This window comes from Erpetoichthys calabaricus, chromosome 7 (assembly GCF_900747795.2).
Source record: "Erpetoichthys calabaricus chromosome 7, fErpCal1.3, whole genome shotgun sequence".
NCBI classification, from domain to species: domain Eukaryota; kingdom Metazoa; phylum Chordata; class Cladistia; order Polypteriformes; family Polypteridae; genus Erpetoichthys; species Erpetoichthys calabaricus.
The window spans coordinates 153,126,636-153,149,909 of NC_041400.2; the positions used below are offsets into that span (position 1 = coordinate 153,126,636).

General features: G+C 36.7%; 2 protein-coding genes across 2 annotated transcripts in view; both read right to left on the minus strand.

Moving 5' to 3' along the window:
• Positions 1 to 16,070, minus strand: part of LOC114655143 (deoxycytidine kinase-like) — a 45,689-nt gene extending 29,619 nt beyond the window's left edge. The window contains exons 1-2 of the mRNA XM_028806006.2: positions 15,813 to 16,070; positions 87 to 202 (exon numbers count right to left, since the gene is read on the minus strand). Coding sequence (XP_028661839.1) covers positions 87 to 202; positions 15,813 to 15,903 — 207 coding nt within the window. The 5' untranslated portion in view covers positions 15,904 to 16,070. The remainder of the gene's footprint in view (positions 1 to 86; positions 203 to 15,812) is intronic.
• Positions 16,071 to 17,052: 982 nt separating this feature from the next.
• The window catches only part of mob1ba (MOB kinase activator 1Ba), a 47,874-nt gene continuing 41,652 nt past the window's right edge, over positions 17,053 to 23,274 (minus strand). The window contains exon 6 of the mRNA XM_028805569.2: positions 17,053 to 19,705. Coding sequence (XP_028661402.1) covers positions 19,628 to 19,705 — 78 coding nt within the window. The 3' untranslated portion in view covers positions 17,053 to 19,627. The remainder of the gene's footprint in view (positions 19,706 to 23,274) is intronic.

Sequence of the window (23,274 nt, forward strand, 5' to 3'; positions counted from 1 at the left end):
TCTACCTCACTTTTGTGCTGTTATTCTGGTAATGATACATTTTTCAGGTGAATGTGTCAGGACAAAATTATATAAAAGCAACTTACCTCGCATTCATTGAGATCACTTTGAACATTGCACCACCGTGCAATGGGTTCAGGAACTACCTCCCAATCTTCATTCTGTTGTTTCAGCAGATGAACAAATGTAGACTTTCCTGCAGCTGTAATTTAAACCAGACTATTATTGATTTTAAAATGAAATAAAGACTTATTTCAGACTACTTCAACTACTGCCCCCTATCATCATTGCTCTTTGCAATCACCATTGAGCCATTGGCTGTTTACTTTCAAAATGCATCAGAGATAAAGGGAATTATCAGAGATGGACTTGAACAGAAAATATTACTACATCCAGATGATATAGTACTGTATATATTTGACCAACAAAGTTCTGTGCCAGCAGTCCTAAAAGCACTAGCAGATTTTCAAAGATATCTGGACTCAAAATCAATTTGAATAAAAGTGTGCTTTTTCCAGTGAACTGTCTAGAACACAATATTAGACTGAACACCTTCCCATTTATCTTAGCAGATCAGCTTAAATACCAAGGGGTAAATATCACAAGTAAATATAAAGCTCTTTTTCAACAAAATTTTGCTGTCTGCATGAACAAAAATAAACAAGACATGAATAGATGGTCTACCCTGCATCTAACACTAGCAGGTAGAATCTACACTGTCAAACTGAAAATTATTCCCAGGCTTCTTTTTCTATTTCAAACCATCCCCATATACATTAACACATTATTTTTTAAGAAATTAGATTCAAACATAACTTCATTTATTTGAAATTTAAAACATCCAAGCATCTAAAGGGCAATTCTACAGCAACCTAAATCAGAAGGGGGCATGGCACTACCTAACTTTCAGTTTTATTACTGGGCAGCAAATATATAGGCCATAAAGACCAGGGGCCTCATGTATAAATGGTGCGTACACACAAAAATGTTGCGTACGCCCATTTCCACACTCACATCGTGATGTATAAAAACTAAACTTGGCATAAAGTCATGCACATTTTCACGCCAGCTAATTCCTTGGTGTACGCAAGTTCTCCGCTCGGTTTTGCAAAATGGCGGCACCCAGCCTCAAAGCAGTGCTACTGTTCCTGTATGGTTTCCCTTTCTTTTTTTAGATCCACATCCCTGACACGGTTTTATCAAATACACTGAAATTACCCGCATATTGTTTATTAGTTTAAGCATTAGGTGTGTTCTGTGTGCAAAAATCCTTGTAGCACTCACTGTGGTTCCTTTTAAAGTGACTCCCTCTGCCATTTTTATATTTGCTCATACTGAGGGTTTTGTTAAAGTGATCCCATCTGCCGTTCTTATATTTGCTCATATTTGGACCTGCATCCATATTGCAAAAAGTGTGCAGAAACCCTTGCAGAACACACTGTGTCCTGAGCAAAAGTTTTGTCACTGAATTGCTGAGGGTTTTGTTAAAGTGACCAATCTGCCATTCCTTTTTTGTTCATATCTTGCCCTGCTGTAGTGCAAGTGTTCATTGAATATCCAACAGGCTCCTACTTTCCCACTCAAAAGTCTTATTCAAAGATACTTTTAATTTTTTCCAAACGTTTTACCAACATGAATAAATAAAGTGTTCAGAAAACAACACTGCTCAGTTATTTCAGAAAACAGACACCACAAACTAATGAAGGTGCAGTGTCAACTCCTGATGTGGCAATTTCAGACAAAGACATTGCAGAGGCTGGTCCATCAGGGGAAATCTCTTCAGCACACACTCTGCCAATTGACAAATCTAAGCACCGCTTATCCGACATAAACAAATAATAGTTTAAAGATTTTGATTAGCTAATGGTCAAAGAAAATGTTATGTGGTGCTCATTGTGCATGAAATATTCAAATAAACACCCCCCAAGGAGGGAGTTACCTTGAGTAAACGTGCCATGCACAAGACTTTGAAAAGAAAGCTTGCTGGACCATGAAAAAAGTAAAACGCACATTGAGTCTTCTGCTGACCTTTTAGGAAAGCGAGTACTAGAGCAAACTGGAATCGGTCAAATTGAAAGATCTGTATCTGTGCTAAAAAGATACCTCTGTAGGAGCTTTAAGATCCATGTATTGGTTGGCAAAAAATGAGTTGCCACATACAATGTTGTTTGAAAATCTTTTGGAACACTGTAAAGAAATGGGTACTTCCCTTTTACAACATCTCAATGTTGGTAAAAATACACATTACACCTCTGAAAGAATAATGCAAGAGCTGCTGGATGTCTTAGCATCAGAAATAAAGTCTAACATACTGAAAAATATATACGCTGAAAATGTTTTCAGTATTCTGTGTGATGAAACCACAGACATCTCAGTTGTAAAATAATTAACTCTTTACATTAAATATGTTTGCCAGGTCACTAGAGAGATCAGAATTAGTTTTGTATAGCAAAAGTTAGACCTCTTATAACACTGCAAGATGCTGAGAAATTGGTTCACAATTTTGTTTTCAGTCGACTAGATTACAGTAACGCACTCCTCTTAGGACTACCCAAAAATGACATCAATTGATTGCAACTAGTGCAGAATGCAACTGCTAGGATCTTAACTAGGAAAAGAAAACCCAGGCACATTTCTCCAGTTTTGATGTCACTACATTGGTTACCAGTGTCATTTAGAATTGACTATAAAATCCTGGGTATGGTCTACAAAGCCTTAAATAATCTTGTTCCATCTTATATTTCAGAATGTCTTATACCTTACACTCCAAATTGTAACCTTAGATCATCAAATGAGTGTCTACTTAGAATTCCATCCATCCATTTTCCAACCCGCTGAATCCGAACACAGGGTCATGGGGGTCTGCTGGAGCCAATCCCAGCCAACACAGGGCACAAGGCAGGAAACAATCCTGGGCAGGGTGCCAACCCACCGCAGCTACTTAGAATTCCAAGAGCTAAACTTAAAAGAAGTGGTGAGGCGTCCTTCTGTTGTAATGCACCTAAAATCTGGAATAGCTTATCAATAGGAATTCGCCAGGATAATACAGTGGAGCACTTTAAAACTCTGCTGAAAACACATTACTTTAACATGGCTTCATTTTAGTTTAATCCTGATGCTCTGTATATTCAATTCATCCATCCATCCATTTTCCAACCCGCTGAATCCGAACACAGGGTCACGGGGGTCTGCTGGAGCCAATCCCAACCAACACAGGGCACAAGGCAGGAAACAATCCTGGGCAGGGTGCCAACCCACCGCAGGACACACACAAACACACCCACACACCAAGCACACACAAGGGCCAATTTAGAATCGCCAATCCACCTAACCTGCATGTCTTTGGACTGTGGGAGGAAACCGGAGCGCCCGGAGGAAACCCACGCAGACACGGGGAGAACATGCAAACTCCACGCAGGGAGGACCCGGGAATCGAACCCAGGTCCCCAGATCTCCCAACTGCGAGGCAGCAGCGCTACCCACTGCGCCATCGTGCCGCCCTGTATATTCAATTAATTATCATTATTATTTATGATGGCTTCAAAATCCATACTAACCCCTACTTTCTCTTCTGTTCTATTTCTGCTTTTATGTGGTGGCGATCTGCACCACCACCACCTAATCAAAGCACCGTGATATCCTTACACTGATGGATTACACGGCCAGAAGTCCACATGACCATCATCATTAAGTTCTTCCATGAGAACCCTGAATATAATGAGGACTGATTGAGGTCATTTATGTTAGGTAGAATGCCTAGAGGGGGCTGCGCGGTCTCGTTGCCTGGAACCCCTGCAGATTTTTTTTTCTCCAGCTGTCTGGAGTTTTTTTGTTTTTTCTGTCCTCCCTGGCCATTACTTTTATTATATGTTAATTAGTGTTCCCTTATTTTAATTCTTATTATTTTGTCTTTTTTCTCTTTCTTCATCATGTAAAGTACTTTGAGCTACATTGTTTGTATGAAAATGTGCTATATAAATAAATGTTGTTGTTGTTGTAGCTCTCTGGAGGTGGTCTATGGTTTGTCTGTGGCCGTTCTAACCGGCTATGCCTTTCAGATATTTTTCTTGGCCTACCACATCTTTCCTTCACAAGGACTACTCCTGTGTCTTTCCATTTCCTAACAATATTTCTGACTGTGGAGACAAACAGTACAAACCTTTGTGATAATTTCTAATACCCGTCTCCTAATTCATAACGATGAATTATCTTAATTTTTATGTCAGTAGAAAGTTGTTTAGAGGTACACATGTTGCCACGCTCTAAGAGAGATCCAAGGACAAGCACAATTAGCATTTACCTATGTTAAATAACTTTTTCATGATTGGTTCTCTTTGTAGGTCTAATGAGCTAATCAAAGCAATTTTGTGCTACAACCTGTCAGCATTAAAAGACTACAGGTCTTCAAATTAATGCAATTAAAAGGTACCCAAACTTTTGCATATCCTATTTTTCACATTTTATTTTATTTAATACAACTCAATAATGCTACACTGAAAATCTTTGTCTGATAAACATCCCCTTGTCTACATTTCTCTAGTAAGAAAATGGTATTTTGCTGTGGTCGTCTATTATGAAGACAAGAGCAAATTATCATGCAACCTCAGAGGGGTGCCCACTCTTTTACATAGCACTGTATTTTTGTTTAATTCTCCAAAAATGATTGTGTGTGTTACACTGTATATTGTACTTCATAACCCTGGCTGCAACTGGCAGCTAGACCAGTAGTCATTTTGCACATATAAACATGTGGTTCATTTGTGAAGGTGCTAATATCACCTTAGGGAGTCCACCTTTGACTTCTGCCCATCTATTGTGACTGCTATCAAAGCCACTGTTCTTATTAAATAACTTCAAAATTTTATTTTAAAGATTTTTTTCATATTTATACAGTTATGCACTACTGAAAACAATTGCTGACACAAATCAAAACATTTAGGGGGGAAATTCAACTGCAAATTTTATAAGTGACATTTGTTGTTAGTGGTTTAAAGCAGTGGTCCCCAACCTTTTTTGACAGCAAGGACCACTTTACTAGAAGCAAATTTTTCCATGGACCGGTTTCGGATTGGGGGGTTGAGGATTCGGGGCGGGTTCGTAGGGCAGTTTTATACACAATTTACATTACATTTCGATTATTATTAAGTTATTAAGCAGTTCGCATACGTTTGCAACCCAAGATTTTTCTTCTTTTTTTGCATATAACAAAGACATATGCATTGCATTTGTCATTCCAACAGATTGCACGTCACAAACATTAACACTTATCGTTTATTCGTCTTTGCCGTTTCTATAGGGGGGTGACAATGAGTAAAATTCCAATGGATGTTTTTCAAATGTTGACAAGCAATAAGCAAAAGGTATCACTGAAAACAACAGAAAACAAAAACAGAAAAAAAAAAAAAAACAGTACGAGGAAAGTTCGAAGAAAGAAAATTTTTTTTGCAATGTTTCTGTTTGGGGATCGTTGTGCAAATGTGCACAACTAGCTGCGACCACAGATCTAACTGCGCTGCGGATGATTCATTCAGGCATTTCAAGGTCACTTCGTTGTAATGAAAGTATCTGCTGAATGGACTTCTTAGTAACGAGATTTCTATAGACTCGTGTCATATGGGGAAACCGTCGGGACCATAAAAATACTTCGTTGTAATAGTCTCTCACCTCGGTCTTTCTCCTCTCTCTGCGCCACTGCAAAGCCCCGCCCGCCAAGCGTTCTGAAAAGTCTGAGCGAGTCTCCGTTGCTGGCAGTTCTCTCGCGGCCCGGCTGTCAGACGGCTGCGGCCCGGTAGTGGGGTTTAAAGTATGTTTTTTTATTTAAAATACTATCATTCTTTAATAGTGTAGATTAGATTTGCTTTATATAATTTAATTGTATATTTTATGAAAGATCTGCTCATGCTTTCATATATAAATGTATTGTTAACTATTCACTATGTTATTTATTATTGGTAGTTTGAATCTAATACTAAAAAAAGAAGCAGACTTGTGGAATAGCTTGAGTCCTTAAAGTACTGAACTTTACAGTGTGTGTTATTACAAGATATCAGGGAGTGATATCTGAGGTAGTCAATGACAAGTAGATTTCCAGTGAAACTAGCAATCTTGGCAGTGCCAATAGTGTAATGGACTTAAATTTTTCATTGTGATTACTTCCAAGTATGATCTTTTAAAATCTTTGTGCTACAATTAGTGCAGACACTTTAAGAGCAGTAGATCATTTGGATAGATGGCATAACAAATAAACACAGGGCACATTATGAGGCTTGCATGTTGCACATGCAGGTGTCCTGACCAAGCTGAGTAATGCTGTTCAGATCATTCTTCTTAAGCAGCTGTATCTAACAATTGCACTGTTGCAGCGAGTGGTTCTCTCTTTTTTGTGGTTGTGCCTGCAGGTGTCTCAACTGTTTATCTTATAAGGATTCCTCCATTACTGCTAGATGTAGCCGAATACTGTAATCTAGTTTTAACATTTTTCTTGCTGAAACCACAATTACTAGTAAATTACACAAAAGGGAGCTGGACAGTGTTTAAAAATGTCATGATGATACAAGCTGTTTTTCTCTTTTGTGTCCAGAAGGGAATTTTAGCTCCACAGATGAAGCAGGTTCAATGCTGGAAAATGCACAGGGAAAAGGTAATTCTGCCAACAGTACTCCATCAAGGCCACAAAGGCAGCAAAATAACAAAAAAATAATGACACAAATAATAGTTTTTATACTTTGCTTGTATTGAAGAATCTTTCAGCTTACAAATCCACAATCTGCCTTTGCTGGAAGGCTACTAAAAAATGTCAACAGTGATGAACACAACCATTAGCTGAGGTGCTCTCAGTGCTCCGGCTATTATTTTCCCCAGATGCTGTAAGTCAGAGGTCTCCATGTCTGATTCTGGTGGGCTATTGTGGCTGCAGACGTTTATTCTAACGTTTTTCTGAATTTGTAACCAGTGTTCACTGCTTATTAACTTCTTTTGCCTTAATTTTAATTGACTTGCTATTAATTGTGTTGTTTTTTCCTTAATTATCAGCCAAACAATAATGACTTAGAAAATGAGGCATCACATGACCAGCTGACCTGTTAGTCCATCATACAATATCTGAAAATAAAGGTGAAGGTCTCAATTATGTTGATGTGCTCAGGTCCACAAAACATTTTGATGATGCATTTACAAAAAAGAAAATAAACAGTTCTGGAAATGTCTACTGTGACAACAAGCCATGGAATTAAATAATGGATTTAATTAACAGCAAAAATTGGCTTCTAATTAAGAAACTGGTTGGAATTTAAGGCTCCAACTTACCTAGTCATCTTTTGGCTCATGTCACATCTCACTTCTGTTTGGGTGCCATTTAAGGAAACAAAAGTAAGCAATTCAGTGGGCTGAATTTAAAAAAAAATATGTAAATTAAAATGAAGGGAAAATAATTTAATTAGCAGCAAAAACAGGTCACTAATTAAGAAAACGGTTAGAATGAAAACCTGCATCCACAGTAGCTCTCCAGGACCAGAGTTGGAGACCTCTGTAGTAACAGCATGCAGAAGTTTGGAGGGTGGAAGGTTACAGATGACCGCAATTCAAAAGTTGCAGGGTTGTGCAGTTCAGTGTTTGCAGTGCTCCAGCATGTTTGGGGGGTTTGCAGTTGTGGGTTTTCAAACACCAGCATGTGGTAAGACTTTCTTTTTAATAACTTTTATTATAATATTGTTTTGGTAAAATGAAGCAATCATTCTTGAACTAGGAGTTCCATTCAGCCCAACAAAGCTCACCAATCCTGTCTTCCTAATTTTTCCATAATAATACTGATTTCAATTTTGAAGAAACCTAAAGTTCCACTGTCTACTACATTACCACATTAAATTTCCTCTACCACAAATCTACCCAAGGGTGTATACCCTCCAGGACTCTGTACTGATTCAGCCGATTCTAAATTTTCTGGCACTCCACCCAATTAATTTATTATTTAACTGTATATTTTCATCGATATCGCTTATATACACAAGTATATCAAAATTACACAGACGGCAGCCAAGCACAGAACTGAAACCCAGGATGCTGGAATTGTGAGGCAGCGGGCTTTACCAATGTCGATGTGCCTTCATGCTTACTACAGACATCAGTAATTAGCTAAACAGAAATCAATTGTAAAAAAAATCCCTTAATTTTGAGTTATCAAAATGTAATTACAGATATATTCAGTCTGAATTTTAGCCAGACAAAATCTAATTACAGATACCACTAATTCAATTCTGATCAATTAAAGTACAAATCAGCATGGGGCTTTGCTTGCCAAGCATGTGCCTGAGTGGCTTCGACTATTGAATCAATTCAAGAAACAGATCAGATTTTGCTGAAAGGCTGCTTCGTTAGTTTAAAGCTCGGGATCAAAATAAAACTCTTCTCCCATTTTGGTATTTTTCAACATGTTTTACAGAGATGATTATTAGATTTAAAGTTTTCACACTACTACCCCAACAAGCCATAAAAGTTTTATATTACATTCTAGCCCTGGAATTTATTATGTTCCTTCTTGACAATCGGTGAACTTTTTAATCCAATATAATTACCATGAAACTTAAAACTTAACAAGACCTCAACCACCTTACAAGTACTTTAGCAAGCATGTTTATGAGACTATGCCTATATGTGAGCAACCTGATTACTCACTTTGGCTTTTAACTGACTGGTCAGTTTCGTTTTGTTTGCTCATTAAAATGTAAGCAAGAAGGAAAGCACAGTGCAAGAGAGGTTGACACACATGAGGATACCATGTATTTATCTCATATTTATTATCTAGTAAAACGCTAATGCCTCTGTGTGTGTTCAGCCCCTCTGAGCAACCCAATTGCTCAGTTTGGCTTGGGTCCGATTGGTCAGTTTGGCTTGGGTCCGATTGGTCAGTTTCAGTTTGGTTGTTCAGTCAAATGCAATGAAGAAAGGAAGCACTGGGCAAGAGAGTTTGACACACCAGAGGATACCAAATACAGGTATAGGAGAAACACTGGAAATCACCGTCAAACATGGGAAGTATTCACCATAATACAAATGATGTTTTCACAGTGGGTAGTGGTAGCCTTTTTACCATTGGTTATACTGTAGTCAAAAAGCAGACAAGAGGAAAGCTACAAACCTCGAAATGACAGAGTCTGAGACGCAGGCTTTTTGGGAATGTGATCGAGAGAGGAAGCGCCAGCAAAGACAGTAACTGGGAGACACACAAGGATACAGAAGAAAGGCAATGGATGAATGCTGAGGGTAAATTTAAGGCAAGGAATATCAAACATTTTAAAATTTATTCTATTACCTGTTTTAAGTAATATAGCCAGTCTTTTAAATATAATAACTTTCCTTATGAATGAATAAGTAGATAATATGCACTCCATAATGTCAAATGAGCTAGACATTGAATAGATTTTGAGTAGCAAGAAAGTCAAGATCGGTGGCGCAGTGGTAGTGCTGCTGCCTCGCAGTTAGCAGACCCGGGTTCAGTTCCTGGGTCCTCCCTGTGTGGAGTTTGCATGTTCTCCCAGTGTCTGCGTGGGTTACCTCCCACAGTTCAAAGACATGCAGGTTAGGTGCATTGGCGATTCTAAATTGTGTTTGGTGTGTGGGTAGGTGTGTATGTGCCCTGCGGTGGGCTGGACCCTGCCCAGGGTTTGCTTCCTGCCTTGCGCCCTGTGTTGGCTGGGATTGGCTCCAGCAGACCCCCATGACCCTGTAGTTAGGATATAGCAGGTTGGATAATGGATGGATGGAAAAAGTCAAGATTCAATCCATTGTCACGCTATTTGGAGTGAGCATAACAGATATCTTAAGAGTGTTTCAGTTCAGTTAAGTACATGAGTTGTAAAGAGGCACTTGTTAGCACTTGACCTAACAAAAAATAAATATTATCATTACACCTGTAGTATGTTAGTACTTCATGAAAGATGACAATTTAAACACTAAGTGACAGAAGAACACTGGAGTTGCAACTGAGATGAGAGATTCAGGCTGTTAAGGATGGCACAAGGTTGTCCTATGATGGCAACTGAAATATTTTGCAAGACTCAGCAACCAATAATGAAATACATGCAATGGCTATGAGTTGAGATAAGTTTTAATATGCTGAGCAACTTGTGAGGAATGCCTGTAATATTAAAAAAAATTAAACAAAACTAATAGTATAATCAGACACAACTGGAAGATGGTAATTCTGTTCAGGATGAGCTATGAGGGCATTTATTTATTAGGTTAAAACCAGCTGTGTATATATGTTAATTTCAACTTATATATTAAACTCATGCTTGCTTAATTATGCATTCTTTTTTCCATCTTTCTGTGTAATTTTGAAAAATACATTACAGCATCCTGTACACCTAATATGTTAATGTTAGCACATATAATTGTATTGTCTACTTCACAAGCACGGTGCTCACTGATTGCTATTAAACGCTGAAATTCTTTACAAAGCCATACAATTCAAACACCAACAAGTAGACATTAAATTATTTACTTACTGTATATCTCTATTTTCTACATACTGGTGTAATGCCCAATATATGTTCAATAAAATAAAACAAAATGTCTCTAATCAGACCTGAAATTGAATGCAAGCATTCAAAACAGAATGAATTTTTGTGTGTATTTGTAGCAACACAAAGTTCATTAAACATGCAACACATATTAACCTGACGTGAACTCTCATAGATCATATCAATGTATGCTAACACAAACAAATATCAGTATTTTTTGGATTTCTTCATCCATCCATTACTATAAGCAAAATTAACATTTAAAAATATCTTAAAAGGATTTTCAGAACAGGCTCCCCGTCCCGGGTTTGTTCCTTCCTTGTGTCCAATGCGGTCTGGGATAGGCTCCAGATTCACCGCAAGCCTGCTTTGGGTAAGAGGGTTTGGAAAATGAATGGATCAGTAGATGAAATTTCAGGTATCTTAAAATGCAGATCACCTTTTCAGGTGTTTAAAACGTATTTCAAGATATCTCAAAATAAATTCCTTTGCATTTTAAGACAACTACAATACACATGGAGATGGTTCAAACACATTTCAAGATGCAGTGCCCATAAAAAGTATTCTCCCCTTTTGGAAGATTTCACATTTTATTGTTGTACAACAAGGAATCACAATGGATTTAATTATGTCTTTTAATACTGAGCAACAGAAAAAATACTCTCTTAATGTCAAAGTGAAAACAGATCTATTCAAAAATGTCTAAATGAATCCATCTATCTTTCTATATATAAGGCAAACTTGACTGACTCACTCATCAACAAAAACATTACAATATGTTAAATTAAAAAGCTGAAATGTGGCATGGTGATAGTCCTAGCACATTAGGTATCCACAAAAAAGGACATTTAGATAGATCAATATTTAGGGGTAAAAACCCTCCCTACAATAGAAAAGCGAAATACTGTACCACAAAATCTCAAAAATGCTTTGACTGATTTGATTGAAATTTGGTGATGTTAAAGAAAAAAAAAAAATTAGCCAACCTGAGGTGTTTTTTTCTTTTTTTATTCGGCGATATTTGTTGGTAATAATGCTGTTGCGAGTGGAATCCTCTTAGGCAGGGGTTTCCAACTCCAGTCCTGGAGAGCTACTGTGGCTGCAAGTTTTCATTCTAACTCTTTTCTTAATGAATTGCTAATTAACTATTTCCCTTTATTTTAATTGAATTTTCTTGAGACTCTGACCGCTGAATTGATTTTTTTCCTTAAATGGCACCTAAACATAAATTTGATGTGAAGTGAGCCAACAGATGACCAAGTTGGGGCCTCCAACCAACTTCACTTCATTCAGTTTCTTAATTTGAAGCCAATTCTCGTTGCTAATTAAACCCGTTATTTAATTCCATGGTGCTCATTCTGCCATGGCAGACATTTTCAAAACTGTTGATTTTCTTTTTTAAGACTGCTGTCAAAATGTTTTATGAACCTGAGCAGATCATCATTACTGAGGCCTTCACTTTTCTTTATTTTCAGTTATTGTGTGATGGATGAAGGTTGTTGTTTATGTGTTGGTACATTTTGTGTCTTAATATTGTTTGGTTGCTAATTAAGGAAAAAAGAAATAATTAAGGGGCCCGAGTCTTAAGTTGTGCATCAATTAAAGTTAAGGCAAAGAGTTAAATTAGCAACAACGTCTGGTCACTAATTAAGAAAAGGGTTAGAATGAAAACCTGCAGCTACAGTAGCTCTCCAGGACTGCAGTTGCAGACCCCCAAGGAAAAAATCGGTAAAGGGGTCCCCCACAGACAGAACATAGAGGAGGAGGAATCTGTACATACTTCATTATATTATTTCTTTTCTGTACAGTGCCTAAAATACTCAGTTCATTGCGTTTTCCACATAAATGTTCATCCTTTAAATGTTAATGATGTATGTCACAAGTTAAAAAAATATAGTTCAGTGTATATTGCTTTTATTCTAAACACTCCAAAAGTTTCAAACAGTGCAAGAATGTACATCAAATTGTTACATTCATATCTGATTACCCAAAATTACTATTATTACTGATATACCTGTTTTAATTCAAAAGAATACAGTTTGATGAAAAATTGCATTTTCTAATGACTATCAACAAAAGTCCAGGTCAGTCAGTAGGAAAATCAGAAACTAATCTACAGAATGAATGTTTTACTGAAAGGCAATTTCTGTATATGTAGCACATTCAAGAGTATGAAGCTCCAGTGAACTAAAAATATTAGACCCTGGGGAGTGAAATAAAAAATATCATATAGAAAAGTACTCGGTTATTATAGTACGCAGCACTTCTGATACATATGATTAACCGATGCCACTATTACTGAGGCCCATTGTCTTTGGAAATTTCCTGGGCGAAGCAGAGTATACACAGTCAGTTACAAATATAAAACACAAATTAACTGCTCGGATTAATATGGGACACCTAAAATCATCACTGGTGCAGCCAATTGATTTTAAACGTCATATAATTAGTTCAGAACAGATCACCTACCTGTAATCAAGGGGATTCATTTGATTTGAGTGTAAATGGACCTTATGTGGTTGTGAGGAGTCAGTATTGTGACCTAACCTACACCATGAAGACAAAAGAATCTGCAAGCAACTCCATTAAAGGGTTATTGAAAATAAGTCAGGGATGTATACAAGAAAATATTCAAGTCACTGAATATCTTTTGGAGTCCAGTTAAATCAGTCCTTAAGAAATGGAAAGAGTATTGCACACCCGCAAAGCTGCCTAAAGCAAGCCGTCCACAAAAATTGAGTGATTGTGCAAGAAGCCAAATAGTGAGGGAGGTCAAAAAGAGAAATATGGTAAGTCTGAAATACAGTAGTTAACAGCTACAGTGGCCAAGACTGGAGAGACTGTGCATAAAACAACTGTTGCATAGGTGCTTCACCAGTTTGCGGCTTTATAACAGAGATGCTAAGAAAAAACCAAAATAAAAACAACACACATATTGCATCTCAGCTGAAGTTTGCCAGAAGGCACATGGGAACCTCTGAAGTCAACTGAAAAAAGGCTCTATGGTTTGATGTGAGAAATAGTGCGTTTTTTGGCCATCAGGATAAAAGCTGTGTTTGGAGTAAGCCTAACAAAAACCCATCGTCCCCACCATGACGCATCATGCTGTGGGAATATTTCTCTGCAGCAGACCCTGGAAGGCTTGAGAAGGTAAAACGAATACAGCAAAATCCAGACAAATCCTGCGCCTTTAGAGAAGAATGTGCTTGGGAGTTGTTGTCTAGCTGGAAAACAAAGCCAAAGCTAAACAGGAATGGATTCAAAACAATGTTAATGTCCTAGGGTGGCCAAGTTAAGAGTCCAGATCTTATTCCAATTGAGAATTTGTGGTTGGACTTGAAAAAGGCTGTTAACTCACAATCCCCATGCAACCTGACAAAACCTGAGCAGCTTTCTAAAACACAATGAGGAGGAACTGCAGTGTCCAGTTGTGCAAATACAGACCTGTGCACCAAGATTCGATGCCATTGTGGCTGCTAAAGGTGCTTGGGTGAAGACTTAAACAAACAATTATTTAGCTAATTATATTTGTAAATTAATTTCGATCAATTTGCAAAAATCTGTTTTCTTTTGCAGTTAAAGAGTCTTTTTCTGTTGATCAGCATAATAAAGCTGAATGAAATCCACTGAGATTCAATGCTGGATAATAAAATGTGATATACTTTTTATATAAACTGTCTTGAACTTATTATCAAATATTTTAAATTGACAAATTGACCTTTAATGCATTTTATTTGAAATACATTCCAAGATTTCTAATAAATCAGTTCCTAAAAAAAAATCTAATATAATCTTTCAATGGAACTTCTATGTTAAGATACCTTACCTACTGACCATTAACACAAATATTACCAGTCATATGTTTGGACACAACCAGACGTTTAAATGTTTTTGATAGAAATTTATCCTTTTTTTAAATCAAGGGACCATTAAATTGATTTAGAAATATAGCAACACATTACATATAACTTGAATTGGTTGATTTTAATATATTATTCACATACAGTATGACTCCAATACCCTGTTTTCAGCAGCCATTACGTCAGTGTCCTAATGGTTAATTCCCTTAACTTATTCTTAGTCATGCATAAATGCCAATTGGTTATTAGAGAAACCTCTGCAATTGCATTAGCACCACTTAAACGTATTACTCTGTTCATTTGAATTAAAACGTACTGGCATTCCTAAAGATTCTGGGTTTAAAATGACCAGAAATTAAACATGTCAGTCTACTGTTTTATTTTTGCAGAATGATGGTTATTCCGTGAGACAGAACGCCAAGAAACTGAAGATACCATACAAAGTTGTCTACTGCCATCTTGAAAGATGATGGCAAACTTGATCTAACCAGAACAGAAAAAGAAGAGTAAGACTCAGATCCACTGCATAAGAATACAGAGACATCACAGTGTGTAACCTGAGAAACAAACGTCTTAAAAGGTCCTCAGTTGAATCCTTACTTAAACGGCAAATGCTTGTTTCGTCAACAACAGACATTCTCACAAAAACCACAACCGTCCGTTAACGTTCGCACATACAGATGGCAGGTATTGCCAGATTTTGTAAATCTCAAGGGAACAGAAATGTTATTTTTCATTTATTCGTTACGAATACTTTACGTACTACTATTGTTACTTACCTAGTTATTTATAACAAAAACTAGGTCACAAACGGCAAACGAAGAAAACGTGATGAAAAACATTTTAAATGTTTCATCCTGACATACAAGTTAACGTAAAAATAAAAATAATAAAGAAATAAAACACGTTATATAAATGATTAAAGCACAGAGTTCCTTATCTTAAAAAGGACAACAACATACCGTGATGGTGAGACAGCCGCCGCTGCCAGGATTGGCTCCGTGCCCGGTTCCACACTATATCAAATAAGCAGGCCTGACATTGTACACAACATTCTCAAAACCGCATAATCCACTTCACGGGGGTTTGACAGAAAGTTTAAAACGTTCTTTACCAACTCAATCGAATTATGAATGGCCTGATTTCAGGGAGTCTGCTGTAAGAATCGGAAAAGCTCCGGTCCGGTAAAACTGGGCCCTCGTTTAATGGGAAAAGCTATTACTTTGGAAACTATTAATACAACGTGCCCTTTATTTAATAAAACAATGAAAAAAAGATTCAAATCAGTGTAATATAAACCACCTTAAAACTGAAATCTACCCGATAAAGAAACATTTAAGCACACCACGTTTTACATCGCGGCTCGCTCATTTGTTCAGATACTTAAACTGCCGGATGACAGACAGGAGGAGGGCAGCGTGTTACAGTTACTTACCGATGTTCCCTTCGATGGAAATTTTCTTAGCTCGTTTCTCGTAACTTTGGTTCAGAGAACAGCAGCGAGATCGTTTGGGGTGTGATGCCATCTTTTCTTGAGCGTATTAAGGGATTACTCTTGTGTTCCACCTGCTAATATGATATCTCCAAACCGAACCCAAAGTCCGCCGCTTAAAATTAAACTTTTTTTTTTTTTTTAATAAAGTACCAATGAGTAGGCGCGCCGCCTACAACAGAGACAGCTGCAGACGTGACGCGCACGGAAAAGTCCGCTTTAGTGACTCAGTTTTCCTCCTTTACTTTTACCACGTGCCCCTAATGTGAATTTTTGGTGAATTTCCCCTTGAGATTAATAAAGTATCTATCTAATATCACTGTACACTTGAAACTAGCTAATTCGATCACCACGAAATGTGCCAAGTAAAATTCGATACAAGCATAAAAGTTATGCCAAAAGATCCCTCGCTCGTTTAATCTTATATAGTGCCTTCTATTGTGAACAAGATTTAATTTTTACAGAGGAAAGTAGTAGTTGGGCACTGACGGTTTGACGGCACCCTTGGACAATGGTAGGAACTGCCGCTTCACTGTTTCAGGAAGTTGGGCTCGGTTTCGAACCTCGTCGAAATTTCCGGATTTTGCATACTCTTCATTTAGTAGCTTATATTGGGACTTTGGCTTCCTTCGTATTTAAACCGCTGAGCACGAGTTAATGAGGTCTACAAATGTATCTGGTCTCTGAGCACGACAGCCTGATCTAGTAATGGTGAATCGAGCTAAAAATGTTCAAATGATTGCACTCAATTCAATTTTGTCGATTCGGATTGTGAAAGGAATAAAACAACATGGCTAGGGTAAACCTAACATAATCCCAGGCAGGTCCAGGAAAACTGCAAGTGTCCAAAATCTACACTTTCAAAAGAAAGATCACTGAAACACAGACAAACAAAACCTGATCTTGTTTAATGTTCACAATATTGGGACAATAAAGCATCTGGTAAAATGAAATTGCCTAAGGACTGCATCAGTAGTTGTTAACGTTCCACCCATGCGAACCATATTATATTAAAACACATGTTAAGTGTGAAAAAAATCATGGATATATTCAACAATTTAAAATTATATTATATATATATATATATATATATATATATATATATATATATATATATATATATATATATATATATATATTAATAAAAAAGCATTTTTAAAATAAAAGACAAGTATCGGATAAATTAATGGACATACCTTTTATTTTCTTTATAAACAGCATTCAGTATCATACCACAAGATTTTACATATTTTCATTGCAGTACATACATATTCCCATGGTAATTATTTACATCTTCCATACTTCAGCGTTACACAACTCAGTAAATTAAAAGAAAAAAAAATCCTTAAAAAACTTTCTTAGAAAGGGATCACAATGTGTCCACTTGCTTAAAGAACACACAATTGGCACAGTTCACATACAGTACCACAGATCATATTGCATTTCATCAAGATAGATAATGGGTTTAAAGACTGGTAGTTAAAACTTGCCTCTATAAAGTTGAATCTCCACAAAACTACTTTATGCTAATAAACTATAATTTAGATTCATCGTTTTATTTTTATTGTCAGATTTTTGTAAGGCAAGTGTATGCTTTGGAATTATGCTTAATTAAAATATTTACTTAATCACTTGCTCTGTTTAGTAACCAGAAAACGGCCAAAAAAAGAAAAAAAAAATTTTTTACTTTGTGCATAGAAGAAAAAAACATTGAAAACTGTAAAAAACTATAAAACCAAACTAAAACTGGGGAATGATTAAAAAAGTAAAATCAAATGAAAGATCATGTCAATAACCATTCATTTTTTCATTCTCTGGTATCATAATCATTATTTGAGCTCTAGCTCATCGATACAAAAATAATTAAAAAAAGAAAAAAAAACAATATTCTCCTGGAGGACACACATGAACAACAAACATTCTCAGATAATTGGTGTGTGTGTCTTTTATCGCTATAATGCGATTCTAAATTGTACACAGCTTGTTCAGCTTCCAGCCATAATTCAACAGAAGACTCATGTTTTATGGAGGGCTAGTGTACCAAGTAAATTTTGCAATCATAAAAATGATTTTGAAAAATAATGCAGAAACCCACAAGTTACAAAAAATTGGTATAACCGGGCTTAAACAAATTTGCAATAAAGTGTGTTCAAGCTCTACACTAGTGAATTGCATAGTATGCAGGTAACAGACACTTTTTGCTTCAGACTGGATTCCATCATCTTATAGAACTTTGGCTCAACTATTGCTCACAGTGAGTGACTAAATGCTATTACTTCTCTACTTCATTTTATGGGTATAAATAATGTGGCACAGACCAGCAAAAATAAACATAATGCACATATTTAGGAATTGTGTTACATTTACTATGCAAATGTGTCTACAGACACACAGGCAAAAATAAATATTGTGTGCATTCCCAGGCACTATTTGATTTACTATGCAATTTGGTATAATGACACTTAAGCTTTTGAAATTAAATATGAGATGCTGGTATTTTTATTAATAAAGCTAATTAAATGTTAGAGTAGTGAGAACATGATACAGTTTCAGTGTTCAATGTTTTGTTAAATTGTTAGGATATACTTTGGAATTTGAAAGGACCCAAAGTAATAGATAATATATTAAGCATTAATAAACAAAGCAAAAAGAAAAATGTGTTAAGCATTCCAATTACTGTATTTAATCAGTACAGGAATACAATCTAATTTCTGAAGATCATACCAAAATATTCACTTAACCTTGTCATTCTAAATTTATTCTGCAGCAGAAGTGCTTTGATTACACAAAAAAACACAATACTGTATAAAGAGAACGTATAGAGTAGTACTTAATATTAAGAGAAGTTTAAATCTTGCAGGGGAATCTTAATTATCTTTTGTACATTTTACAAAGATTATTATATCACAAATTTTGTACTCTTGCATACTCTTTAGGGCATTACATATGGGGAGAAAAAGATTACTGCATGCAGTGCCTAAATACAATTCAGAGGGGACAGTTTCAATTATTTGTATCCATAGTGAATCAAAACTCCTACAGAAATAAACTGGCATTCACATTTTCCAGTTAAATATCTTTCTTTATTAGATCATATAAAGATGTATGAGTGCACAAAGGTTTATTTTAAAATACTTTGTTTTCAAGATAAAATGGCATCGGTTTTAAACAATTATTTCCTAAAATATTAGCTTTCAATGTACAATCTACAACCCAAATTCAAGGCCACTATAAAAATTCTGAAGTGTGAAAAGTTTCCAAATCCCAGCCTTCTATGTTGTGTAAACATTACAGGGGGCAATTGGGGATGGGGGGGGGGAGTTACAGCAACAAAACAAATAAATATAGAAATCAGGACAAGAGAACAAAAATGAAACAGTAGTAATCAACCATCCAAACATGTTACCTAATTCAGAAACTGACGTAAGTGTATCTGTTTATAGCTCTTGGTATGTCCGCTCCACCTGTAAAACGTGGCAGGCACTTGAACAACAGGGCAGAGTTGTACTTTAAATAAAATTTTATTGATGTCAATGTGTCAGTAACCAATCCTACAATTAAGTTCAAAATTAGTTATGGTGACACATCAGGTCATCCAGTTAACAGTGCCCAACACTGCCATATTGAAATCAGGCTTCCTACGAAATAATCCACACAGAATACAGAATAAAGGTAGGCAGTCTATACAAAAACAGGAAACCACAGCATAAGATGTTGGTGCCAAAAAAAAAAAGAAAAGAAAAATCAGGATTTCTCATTTATCTATCCTTGGTTGTCAGCTTATCGATCAGTTCTTGTAGTGGAGCAAGTTCTCTTCTGTCTATTAGGTTAAATTCCTAAAAGGAAGAAAAAGAAAATTATGGTAAAAAATGAACTGACAAACTAAAATATGTTTCTAACTGGCTAAAAAATAAAAACATTTGGTGTGCCAAAGTACTGCTTCTATTAGTGCTTCTGAAGCCTTGTATGCCATTTTAGTATAATGCAGTTCTTCATTTAAAATAGATATACAGTGGGGCAAAAAAGTATTTAGTCAGCCACCAGTTGTGCAAGTTCTCCCACTTAAAAAAATGAGAGAGGCCTGTAATTTTCATCATTGGTATACCTCAACTATGAGAGACAAAATGAGAGAAAAAATCCAGAAAATCACATTGTCTGATTTTTGAAGAATTTATTTGCAAATTATGGTGGAGAAAAAGTATTTGGTCAATAACAAAAGTTAATCTCAATACTTTGATATATACCCTTTGTTGGCAATGACAGAGGTCGAACGTTTTCTGTAAGTTTTCACAAGGTTTTCACACACTGTTGCTGGTATTTTGGCCCATTCCTCCATGCAGATCTCCTCTAGAGCAGTGATGTTTTGGGGCTGTCGCTGGGCAACACAGACTTTCAACTCCCTCCAAAGATTTTCTATGGGGTTGAGATCTGGAGACTGGCTAGGCCACTCCAGGACCTTGAAATGCTTCTTACGAAGCCACTCCTTCGTTACCCGGGCAGTGCGTTTGGGATCACTGTCATGCTGAAAGACCCAGCCACGTTTCATCTTCAATGCCCTTGCGGATGGAAGGAGGTTTTCACTCAAAATCTGACGATACATGGCCCCATTCATTCTTTCCTTTACATGGATCAGTCGTTCTGGTCCCTTTGCAGAAAAACAGCCCCAAAGAATGATGTTTCCACCCCCATGCTTTACAGTAGGTATGATGTTCTTTGAAAGCAACTCAGCATTCTTTCTCCTCCAAACACAACGAGTAGAGTTTTTTTCATCTGACCATATGACATTCTCCCAATCCTCTTCTGGATCATCCAAATGCTCTCTAGCAAACTTCAGACGGGCCTGCACATGTACTGGCTTAAGCAGGGGGACACGTCTGGCACTGCAGGATTTGAGTCCCTGATGGCGTAGTGTGTTACTAATGGTAGCCTTTGTTACTTTGGTCCCAGCTCTCTGCAGGTCATTCACTAGGTCCCCCCATGTGGTTCTGGGATTTTTGCTCACCGTTCTTGTGATCATTTTGACCCCACGGGGTGAGATCTTGCGTGGAGCCCCAGATCGACGGAGATTATCAGTGGTCTTGTATGTCTTCCATTTTCTAATAATTGCTCCCACTGTTGATTTCTTCACACCAAGCTGCTTACCTATTGCAGATTCAGTCTTCCCAGCCTGGTGCAGGTCTACAATTTTGTTTCTGGTGTCCTTTGACAGCTCTTTGGTCTTGTCCATAGTGGAGTTTGGAGTGTGACTGTTTGAGGTTGTGGACAGGTGTCTTTTATATTGATAACGAGTTCAAACAGGTGCCATTAATACAGGTAACGAGTGGAGGACAGAGGAGTCTCTTACAGAAGAAGTTACAGGTCTGTGAGTGCCAGAAATCTTTTTTGTTTGTAGGTAACCAAATACTTATTTTCCACCATAATTTGCAAATAAATTCTTTAAAAATCAGACAATGTGGTTTTCTGGATTTTTTTTCTCATTTTGTCTCTCATAGTTGAGGTATACCTATGATGAAAATTACAGGCCTCTCTCATTTTTTTAAGTGGGAGAACTTGCACAATTGGTGGCTGACTAAATACTTTTTTGCCCCACTGTATTTATAATTCACATTGGCAAAACATTAACTGAAACAGATAAAACAGTGCTATCATAATGAAATTCCAATCCCAATTTCCCTAGAGCAGGGGTGGGCAAAGTCATTCCTGGAGGGCCGCAGTGGCTACAGGTTTTTGTTCCAACCCAATTGCTTAAGAAAAAGCACTTATTGCTCTAGAAACACTTCTGCTTCATTTTAGTTACCTCCCTCATTAAGATTTTGAACCCTTATTGCTTATTTAAGTCTTAAACAGCTGCATTCTCGTTTTTTTATTGCTCCTTATTAGCAATAAGATACAAATGACAAAAGAAACCAGCAGTTATCCATTTTGTTTGTTACCCTTTACACCTGTGTGTATTTATTGTGCACTATTTGGTTTAATTAAATACTTGGAAGGAAAGAAGAGAAAAAAGTGAAGGACTGAGAATTACCCATCCGTTTTACACTTCAAAGTATTTGGATGATATCCTTAGAATGGAAAAAAAAATCTAAGATATGAGAATGACTTGACATTGCAGAGTTAAAGCACTAACAAGCAATGAAATGTAATTATTGGCAAGGATTGTTTTCTAATTAAGCAACTGGGTCGGAACAAAAACCCGCGGCCACTGCGGCCCTCCAGGAATGACTTTGCCCACCCCTGCCCTAGAGAAAGCAGCACACCAGAAGAAATCTTGGTACCCATATTTTATGCCACGCAGCTACCCTTCTATGCTGACACAAGTCTTGTCACTGCGGAAGTGAGACCTCACAACTACTGCAAACAGAATGGTGCCTCGGGGAATTGCATTCTTTCAGTAGATGTGCTTTATATAGTTTTCAGTGTACTGTAATATTGATTCAGAATTTCCATAATACTTCATATAATTTAAAACGAGAAAAAGAGCTTTTATTGATTAATGATTTTCTTACTATTTCCATTCCATATACAGTGAATGTTTAATAAAATCAACATAAAAGTTCTCATTAAAAAATGATGAAAACTGTCAGTGTATGATTTGCTATTCAATAAAGTCAAAGAAAAGGTAAAGGTCTAAATACTTTCACAGGGCACTACAGCTCTGAATTGTGGAATATCCAAGCAGAGCTTGAAATCGCTAATGATGGCAGTGTGACTAAATTAAATGTGAATACACATTTATATACAATTGGTAGTTAATTTTACATAGTGACTAGGCACTTGACTTTACATTACAAAATTTCCAGTTCAATCCCCAATCTAACCAATTATGCCACTTAGCAAATCATTGAAACAACCTCTACTGCAGCCTTAAAAACTGCCTTCCAGTTTTGCTCACTGAAAAAAGTTGTGTGAAGCAGAAGGCATTCTCATTTTCTCTCATATCCTACAGAAATGGATATTATATCTGGCAGTTCTAAACAGGTTCACACAGACAGAAAAATGAAAAATTTCCTGAACAAAAGAGCATGTGACGACATATATGGGAGTAAACTAAAGAAACAGTCTCTGTTCATTTCATTGCTTTGATATTCTTGTCAAAAACATTTACAAAAAAAAAAAAAAAATCTCAAAACAGGTTATATGCATTTTACAGCATACTGCAGATGTCAGGGCCATTTGACAACATAAACTAATGAGAGGCCAGAGCTAACCAGATTTATGTTTCTGTGAGCCAAAATGCACATGAAATTATATGTAACAAAGTTTTGAAACAGGAGTATATCATTTGGCGATTTAAGGGTCATATATCAAAGAGTAAAAAGTTAATAGAATATTCTCATCTTTGCACATTTTCCTCTAGTTCATTCACATAGAATCCCCTTCCTGATAACTTAAAACACCTGCATGG